At 57.0% G+C, this 9,645-nt stretch overlaps 2 protein-coding genes across 2 annotated transcripts; both read left to right on the top strand.

The window, feature by feature from the left end:
• The first annotated feature begins 1,606 nt into the window (after positions 1-1,606).
• Positions 1,607-5,780, top strand: LEFTY2 (left-right determination factor 2). The gene is made up of 4 exons (XM_081124080.1): positions 1,607-1,931; positions 2,929-3,175; positions 3,355-3,597; positions 4,560-5,780. The coding sequence occupies exons 1-4, from the start codon at positions 1,682-1,684 to the stop codon at positions 4,921-4,923; spliced, it is 1,104 nt and encodes a 367-aa protein (XP_080980206.1). The 5' UTR covers positions 1,607-1,681; the 3' UTR covers positions 4,924-5,780.
• A 164-nt stretch (positions 5,781-5,944) lies between these two features.
• PYCR2 (pyrroline-5-carboxylate reductase 2) lies at positions 5,945-9,645 on the top strand. Its single transcript, XM_081123771.1, has 7 exons — positions 5,945-6,200; positions 6,394-6,464; positions 7,217-7,396; positions 7,495-7,716; positions 7,933-8,025; positions 8,301-8,464; positions 9,023-9,645. Exons 1-7 carry the CDS (start codon positions 6,134-6,136, stop codon positions 9,186-9,188), a joined length of 963 nt encoding a protein of 320 aa, XP_080979897.1. The 5' UTR covers positions 5,945-6,133; the 3' UTR covers positions 9,189-9,645.

Raw genomic sequence — 9,645 nt, 5'->3', positions numbered from 1 at the left:
TACACAGATTCCATGGAAACAGAGGAGGGAGAGGAAAGGAAATGGGAGCAGGGGAGCAGCAGAGATCTGGATTCTGTCACCCCCCCCGGAGATCCCCCTCTTGGGTGCAGCTGTCAAAAGTTCTGTATTTCCTCTCACCTTGTCCTGTGTTCGTATTGGACAGGATCCCTGTCTCCTTCCCTTTGAACAACCTGCCCCTGCCCACTGGGCCCCTGGGTCCTCACCCGCAGTCCTTGCCCTCCTTCACCATCGTTGCTCACTTCCCATGCGACCGAACCTGAGTTTGGGGAAGGACTTCCTCCTGCACATCCTCAAAACCCCTAGGCCAGGAGGGACTTCTGGGGACAGATGACCTCTGGATCCCTCCACTTGCTGAGAGTGCAGACAGGCTTCTTCACCGTTAGGTGTTGCAACTTTGCATCTGGAACAAGACTGGGGACGGGTGCTGACACCTACCTCCTGGGGCTGTTGTGACTATACGCCCAGAGCTCAGAACAGTGCCTGGCACACAGTGGGCTGGGCTGGTTGTCGTCATGTTTAAAAAAGCCACACCTGGAGAATGTAATGACTGTGCCAATAATAACTACAGCAAACCCTTATATGGGCTGACTGTGCACCAGGCCCTGGGCTAAACATCGTACACGTGTGACTTCATTTAATCTTCATGCTAGCCCTGTGCAGCAGACGCGGTCACTATCACCCCTCTTTCAGATGAGCAGACCAGAGCACTGAGGAGTTAAGGAGCTTGCTGGCAGGTCAAACAGCCATATCTGACCCAGCTCGTCTAAAATGTGTGTTTGAGGAGGCACAGGGGGCTCCCATCCACCCCAGCGTGCCCAGTACCTGCGGTTTTGGACGGCACATGACTCGGGGCAGCTCTGGCCTCTGCTTTCCAGGTTCCTGTCCCTTGACCCCCGTCTTAGCTTTTCATGGGCTAGAACTGAGTGCTAATGGTGGGAGCCAGCGGCCAGGCTCACTGAATAGTGCTCTCCTCAGAAGGATGCGGGCCTGAGGTCTTTCACGCTGCGGTAGTGTGACCACAAAGACGCTCCTAGAATCTCGGTCCCTGGCACATCCAAAGAGCCAAGCTGCCAGGTTCCTGTCCCTACAGCATCTAGCTTTCTTCTACCACAAGGCAGGACAAGGTCCCCTGAGGGACTGTGGAGAGGAGAGGAGGGGGGCTTTCGGGACTGAAGAATGGAAGGAGATGACTCAAGGGGCTTCTGTGAAATGCCCCTCATGGGGCCTGGCCCAGAACAGGCAGGAATATGGCCCACTTTCCCTGCTTCCTTCCCAGTGAGCACGCCTAGCCCCAGGCTGGCTCTCTTTTTCACAGACTAGGACTGGGGTAGGGCGAGGGCAATTCAACAGGCACTGAAATTATTACTGAGCTGCCAGACAGCAGCAGCCAGAGGCCCAAGCCTGTGTGGTATCCAGACAGCCTTTGTGCCCTTTCTAGACAGCCCCCTCCTCGGGGCTCATGGACCTGTCTGGCTGATGAGCTCCCAGGAGGGTGAGGGGTGTGACCTCCGTCCCTCCCCCCCTTCCTCCCTCTCACCACCCATCCCCAGTGCAGGGCTGGCTATAAAGCTGGCCCAGCCTGGCCCTCAGCACACCCAGCTGGGACCCTCCTGGACCCTCCTCAGGGGACACATCTGCTCTGCTCCTCCTGATTAGCACCATGAGGTCCCTGTGGCTCTGCTGGGTGCTCTGGGCACTGCCCCTGCCCAGCCCCGGGGCGGCCATGACCGAGGAGCAGATCCTGGGCAGCCTGCTGCAGCAGCTGCACCTCAGTGAGGTCCCCGTCCTGGACAAGAGTGACGTGGAGGAGCTGGTCACCCCTGCTCACGTGCGGGCCCAGTATGTGGCCCTGCTGAAGCGTGGCCATGGGGCCCCCTCCCGTGGGAAGAGGTTCAGCCAGAACTTCCGAGGTGAGGTCGTCCACCCCTCCCTGCTGCACCCTGGACCTTCGGGGGTTGGGGGGTAAGACTGGATGTGCCCGTCTGGGAAGGCTGTCTGGGGCCCCTCTCTGGGCCTGGAGCTCACCTCCTCAGTGTCCAGAGCTAGATCCAAGTATCCCAGGGTGACAATTCTGATCCTCAACATCTCAGCTGACCCTGCTAGCTCAGGGTCCCAGAGCTGCCCCTTCCTGCTGGGTGGAGATTGTTATAAATGAGGCCCAGGGTTACAGGGCCGTGAGGAAGGACCATGGGCTGTGAGGAGTGCTGGTCTCCGCACTGAGGTCCCCATCCAGCCTGCCAGGCTGGACCCACTGCCAAAGCCAAAGCCTCAGAGGAGAGGAGGGTAGAGAAGAGGGTGCATAGCCAATGGGAGCAGAGGTGGGGGTGGAGTGATGGGGAATGGAGCCTCTGGGGCCTGGGTAGAGGCCGGGCTTCTTGGGTTCTATTTTCACACTCCCACTCGTGCCTGACCTTGAGCAGATGCTTTACCTCTGAACCTGTTTGCTTCTCTGTGTCTGCCCTACCTGCCAGTATTGCGAACATTCAACTGGGTCACTGTGGGTGAAAATGTGTTGGGGCAACTGGCAGATACTAGTGTAACACAGAGTTACTCAGCCGGCAGGGATGCAGGGGGCCTGAATTCTACTCAGCCCCTCGCTTCTGTGGGCTTGGGGCTCACCTCCTCCGTGCCCAGGGACAGACCCAAGTGCCTCAAGGTGAGGATTCTGATTTTCACCGTCTCAGCTGACCCTGTTGGCTCAGGGACCCAGGGCTGCCCCTTCCTGCTGGTGGGGATTCTGATAAAAGGCCACAGACCCTAGGGGGTTTCTACGTAAACATGCTTGGCCTGGGGAGACAGAACAGGGGAGTGTTCTCTTCCCACCTGGCCACCACCTCAGTGGCTCTGCCACCCTCAGAGCTCTCCTGGTGCCTGGAGAGACCCCACTTACCCTCCTGTTGTCCCCAGAGGTGGCCGGCAGGTTCCTGGTGTCTGAGGCCTCCAGGCGCCTGCTGGTGTTCAGCATGGAGCAGCGGCTGCCCCCCAACAGCGAGCTGGTGCAGGCCGTGCTGCGCCTCTTCCAGGAGCCGGTCCCCAAGGCCGTGCTGCGCAGGCACGAACGGCTTTCCCCACGCAGTGACTGGGCCCGGGTCACCATCGAGTGGCTGCATGTCCGTGACGACGGCTCCAACCGCACCTCGCTCATCGACTCCAGGTGGGGAAGCCCTGGCTAGGATGTGTGTGTGGGGAGGGTAGAGGAGACTGGGAGGGCGGGGGGGGGGGGGCTGTAGGGGGAGAGGGGGCAGGTCTATCTCAGAGAGAGGGGTGGGAGGGGGTTGGAGAGGTTCCCCAGTCCCCACCCCTTAGCGCCTCTGTCTCCGCCTGGTGTCGCAGGCTGGTGTCCATCCAGGAGAGCGGCTGGAAGGCCTTCGACGTGACCGAGGCCGTGAACTTCTGGCAGCAGCTGAGCCGGCCCCAGGAGCCACTGCTGCTGCAGGTGTCGGTGCAGAGGGAGCACCTGGGCCCGCTGGCCTCCAGCGCCCACAGGCTGGTCCGCTTCGCCTCCCCGGGGCTGTCGGACACCCGGCAGAGTGAGCCCCAGCTGGAGCTGCACACCCTGGACCTCAGGGACTTCGGGTAGGTCCTAGCCGGCAGGAGGGGGTTCTCTGCGTGGGTGCGTGCAGACGGCCCAGGATGCAACCCATTCCCCACCACATGTCAGTTTCTAATGGTAGAAATTTTTATTATTCAAACGTTTTATTGAAAAATATCTTCAGCCCTAGCCAGTTTGGCTCAGTGGTTAGAGCGTCAGCCTGCAGACTGAAGGGTCCCAGGTTTGATTCCGGTCAAAGGCAGGTAACTCGGTTGCAGGCTGGATCCCCCGATTGCGGCGAGTGCAGGAGGCAACCAATAGATGTGTCTCTCTCCCATCGATGTTTCTCTCTCTTTCCCTTCCACTCTCTCTGAAAAGCAATGGGAAAAATATCCTCAAGTGATGATTAAAAGAAAAATATCTCCTGATATTTTCAATGGGTTTTTATGTTGTCACTGACATATATATTAGTCTAATCATCTAATTTCATTTTACCTTTCTCCATGATTAATTCTTTGGAAAATACTAGCATGAGCTGTTACTAAGCTGAACAGCTTTCATTTGACATCGATGGATTCTTTCTTCATGGGACAGGTAACAGGCCTTTGGAAACATACGGCCTGGGTTTCATGTAGCTCTGCCTTCTATCGGCCGCAGGACCTCTGGCATGTCGCTTCACACCTTTGGGTCCTCGTGTCCTCACATGTAACAGGGATAATGCTGGACCCTCATCAAGGTTTATGTCAGGAGAAATGCAGGTACCATCTGAGATAACATATGTGAAGTGCCTAGTTCAGTGCCTGACATATCAGAAGAACTTTAATAAACAGTAGCTGATTTATGTTTTGGATATTTATTCATTCACCATTTATTACACATATACAGTTTTTTAACAAGAGATAGATCATATGTCTCCTTCCCAGATGCCCCACGAGGCCCTGCCCTGGATCTCCTGACCTCAGCCCTCCCAACTGACTTCTGATTCCGCCTCTCCTTGCCCCTACAGAGCTCAGGGCAATTGTGACCCCGAGGTGCCAGTGACCGAGGGCACCCGCTGCTGCCGCCAAGAGATGTACATTGACCTGCAGGGCATGAAGTGGGCTGAGAACTGGGTCCTGGAGCCCCCGGGCTTCCTGGCCTACGAATGTGTGGGCACCTGCCAGCAGCCCCCAGAGACCCTCACCTTCAAATGGCCATTTCTGGGGCCACGGCAGTGCATCGCCTCAGAGACGACCTCGCTGCCCATGATTGTCAGCATCAAGGAGGGAGGCAGGCCCCGGCCCCAGGTGGTCAGCCTGCCCAACATGAGGGTGCAGAAGTGCAGCTGTGTCTCGGACGGGGCGCCCGTGCCAAGGAAGCTGGAGCCGTAGGTGCTGGGCAGAGCCACCGAGGCCTCTGACTAAACACGTGCACCAAAGCAGGCCTTCGTGTAGGTTTAGTTTTCTATTTAGCAAGGTACCCCTGCCCCAGTAGGGCCCCTATTCTCCCTTTCCAAATGTTCTTCCATTTCTTGTCCTCCTGTCCATCACCCTAAGCACTTACATGAGTAACTAATTCCACTCCGGGTTGCTGAGTAGGAAATCCTGGCTGGCCTACTTGTTAGCTTGTGTAGCTGAGCATGGACAGGATGTAGCCTGGGAGCTTCTGTTCCCTGGCAAATTCTCAACCGAGTATGGGACACACACCCTATAATAACTGGGGAAAGAACTCATTTACTCTATTACGTGATGAATGAAAACAAAACCTTAAAATCCCTCTGTTTCCCCTAGATAGGGAGCATGTCTAAAAATGAACCCCCATCTCCCAGCTGTTGACTCATTTTGGACTTTTGTAAACATAACCCAAGTTCCCATGAGAGGGTCCTGGGAGGAAAGATGAAGGGCTTCAGGCCAGTGGACAGGGAATCAGGACATCTGGTTTCTGAATCCAACAGGGCCACAAGCTGTGACCTTAAGCAAATGTAGAAGCCTTTGAGCCACCGTGTCCTTGTAAAACCAGCTCTAAGACGTCACTGCCCTGGGACCCGACAGCCCTGCCCTCCTGCCTCCTGCGCTCCCGGAGCCCCAGCGCTGCCTGTGGGTGTTTAGTTACTTCCCCACCGTGTTAGAGAACTCATCACCAGTTACTACCACGTGTATTTACGTTTTTTATTATTATTATTATTTAGCAAAAAAACCCCAAACTGAATATAGATAACCTGCTGGAATAAAAGTGCTTTCCCTCTGTGCCTCTGTATTTAATTTCTAGTATTTAATAACCTCTCTTTAATTACTCCTTTGCATGGGAGGCGGGCGCACAGCCCCGACCCGGCCTCCGATTGGCCCGCTCCGAGCTCCCGGCCGAGGATTGGCTGCCGGGGCGGGGGCGGGGCCACGTGGGCCCTGCCGCGCGGGGGTTGAGCCAGCGCAGACTGGGAGCGGGATCCGGGCCGGAAGCTGCCTGGATCCCGGCCGGAAGCTGCTGGATCCTGCTTCGGCGCCCGCCGCCCGCCGCCCGCCGCCCGCCGGCTCTTTCCACCCGCTGCCGTTCCTTACGGTAGCTCCCGGCCCGCGTTGAGCGGGTCCCCGCGGCTTCCGGGCCATGAGCGTGGGTTTCATCGGCGCGGGCCAGCTGGCCTGTGCCCTGGCGCGGGGCTTCACGGCTGCAGGTGAGCGCGTGGGGCGGGAGACAGGTGCTCAGCGGCCTGTTCGGCAGCGAGCGAGGCTGAGGTCGGTGTGAGGGATGGGGTGGGGGGGTCGGCACTCTTAGAGCGTGGTGTGGGTCCGGACTCTGCTTTCCCAGGGAAAGCGTGGGAGCGGGGTGGGCCGCGGTGCCCAGTTGAAAAGCCCTGTCTGCTGTAGGCATCCTGTCGGCTCACAAGATCATCGCCAGCTCCCCGGAGATGGACCTGCCCACGGTGTCCGCGCTCAGGGTAGGGGGGCCGCGGGGTGCGGGGCGGAGGGTGGAGGCCCAGGAGGATGGCCTGATCCGCTTGAGCCCCTGAGCTGGTCATCAGCGGGCTGACTACCTCACCCCCCACCCCATCGGGAGCTTCAGGATCCTCCACTTTCCCTGGGGCAGCTCAGTGTGGTGAGAGCACCCAGGCAAACAGACTGGGGTTCAAATCCAGGCACTGGGGTGGTTAGACTCATTGAGGTATTTATGTATGGAAAGCACCTGGCACGGAGTAGGTACCCAGTAACTCCTCGTTTTGTCTTCATGGGCCCTCCCTGCTTCTCAGTTTGGAGTCCTGCAGGGATGGGTGTCCTCCAGCCAGCCCCTGGACCCCACAGAGAGCATGTGCGATAGGGCCTGACCCAGCCCTGCTTCTTACCGTTGGGTGCTAGCATTTCACCTTCCCGGTTGTCACTTTCCAGCCATGGGGACTTCTCACCTGGCAGAGAGGTGCCTGGGGTGCCAGAGGATTGGTGGGGATGTGGGACAGCCATTCTCTGGTTGCCACGGAGAAGTTCGTCCATGCTCTGCACCTGTGCTCACTTGCCCAGGAGCAATATTGGACAACTTTGTGCCAGTGGGGTTAGGGGCAGACCCTGAGGGGACAAGGCAGGGGATTCCAGGCTGCAGCTGGCAGAGTAGGCTTGGCAGGGGTTCAGCTGCTCCTTGGGAGGGTCTGCGGCTGGTGAGTCTACCTCGCACTGTGAGCTGGGCTGTTTCCTCCCGCAGAAGATGGGGGTGAACCTGACCCGGAACAACAAGGAGACGGTGAGGCACAGCGACGTCCTGTTCCTGGCCGTAAAGCCACACATTATCCCCTTCATCCTGGACGAGATTGGGGCTGACGTCCAGGACAGGCACATCGTGGTCTCTTGTGCAGCCGGTGTCACCATCAGCTCTGTGGAGAAGGTGCTTGTCTCAGTTCTGCACCCCTGTGTGAGGGGAAGGGTGGGTGCTAGTGGGAGCTGTGCCCTGGCAACTTGCTCTCACCCTCTTTCTTGCTCCAGAAGCTGATGACGTTCCAGCCGGCCCCCAAGGTGATTCGCTGCATGACCAACACCCCTGTGGTTGTGCGGGAGGGTGCCACGGTGTATGCCACGGGCACCCACGCCCTGGTGGAAGATGGGCAGCTCCTGGAGCAGCTCATGAGCAGCGTGGGTTTCTGCACGGAGGTGGAGGAGGACCTGATCGATGCTGTCACAGGGCTCAGCGGCAGTGGGCCTGCCTATGTGAGTCCCTCATGTACTTACTCAGCCTTCTGGGGCCCTAGGGGAGCAAGATGGGATGGCAGGCAGGGTTGAGCTGGGGGTGCTGCCCACCTGTTGGGTGCAGCTGGCTGGTGGAGGAAACTGATCCTTGGCTCTAGCTCCGTCATCGGGAAAAGCAGACCCTCGGGGGTGCCCTTGATTGTTTGCTGCCCCAAGACTCAGTGAGTGTCTCCACAGGCGTTCATGGCCCTGGATGCGTTGGCTGATGGTGGGGTGAAGATGGGCCTGCCACGGCGCCTGGCAGTCCGATTGGGGGCCCAAGCCTTGCTGGTCAGTATCTTCCCTCTGTGTGTTCTCAACCAGAATGTGGGGGGTATGGGACATGTGGGTCAGTATGCTGGGAGCTGGGCTTGGTTGGGAAGCTAGGGTAAGGACTGGTCAGTATCTTCCCTCTATGTGTTCTGAACCAGGATGTGGGGGGGACGGGACACGTGGGTCCGTGCACTGGGGGCCGGGCTTCGTTGGGAAGCTGGGGTAAGGACTGGGACAGCCTATTCCAAGGTGCGCCTGTAGTTTGTTCCTCTCATAGTCCCCTTGTGCTCTAGGGGGCTGCCAAGATGCTGTTGGATTCAGAGGAGCATCCAGGCCAGCTCAAGGACAATGTCTGCTCCCCCGGGGGGGCCACCATCCATGCCCTGCACTTCCTAGAGAGTGGTGGCTTCCGGTCCCTGCTCATCAACGCAGTCGAGGCTTCCTGCATCCGAACACGGTGAGTCTCTCTCCTCCGCCCCAGGTGCCTGATTCCCAGTAGGCCCCTGGGCTGGGCTGGGCACTGTCTGCAGAACCAGTTGTCTTTGGTCCCATTAGGAGTGTTGGAATCTGTGCTCTGTTAATAACTACGACTTATTAGGTAAGGGTTTGCAGGCCTTACTTCATTTAATTCTCACCACAGTTCTGATAGTTGGAATTAGTTGATTTTTAGGTGAGGAAGTTGAGACTCAGACAGTTTCCCAAGGTCAAACAGCTAGTAAGTGATGGAGGCAGGATTCAACTTCAAGTTCATGACTTCAAACCCTGTGACTTTCCATACTTTCTCTTTTCCCATGTCATCACAGATACCACTTGGCGCTCTACATCTATGTAGTAACCTATACTTAACTTAAAAAGCATGTCTAAGAAGGTGGGGGGATTGTTTGGTTTGGGCTTCTAATTTGGGGTGGTATAAAGTCAGCAAGGGTTGGGAGTTGTGTGGATGGGAAGCCTGGAGAAATTCTGGCTCCAAAGTTCATTGCCTTCCTCTTTCAACCCTCTCGGGCGCTGTCTCCAGAGAGCTGCAGTCTATGGCTGACCAAGAAAAGATATCCCCAGCTGCCCTCAAGAAGACCCTCCTGGACAGAGTGAAGCTGGAATCTCCCACAGTGTCCACGCTGACTCCCTACAACTCAGGGAGTGTCCTCACAAGAAACCCGGCCCCGGGAGGCAAGAAAGACTAAGGCAGCCCCTGCCCCCCCCTGTGGCCAGAGCCCTCGCCTGAGGGGCCGAGCAAGACAAGGGCAGGCTCAGGTAGTTTTTAGATCCTTGTTATAAAATTTAAGATTTCAGGCTCCTTACATCTGTTCAGACCAAGCAGCCCTCATTGCCCCTCCTCTCCCATGTTGGAAGATGCTTGGTGGGAGCGGTTGATGCTAGAAGCCAGATGGAACCATGCACACCTCCCACTGTCAGAGCTCCAGCTCAGGTAGGAAGGTCTTGGGAGGACTTTCAACTATGGTTCTCCAACTGGAGCCCAAAGCAAGGTACAAAACATGACAAGGGCATTTCTCTTTGAGAGTGAGGAGCACAAAGTGAGACTGTCCTGTATTTCACTGTTGTTTCATAGATATACTACTGAGAAAGTATCGTTCATTTCCGCTAAGTTTAGCTGCTTTAATAAAGTTTTATTTTGTATTA

Source organism: Miniopterus schreibersii (assembly GCF_964146895.1).
Source record: "Miniopterus schreibersii genome assembly, chromosome: 21".
NCBI lineage: Eukaryota > Metazoa > Chordata > Mammalia > Chiroptera > Miniopteridae > Miniopterus > Miniopterus schreibersii.
Note: the sequence above shows the minus strand (reverse complement) of the source record. Positions and strands in the feature narration are given on the sequence as shown.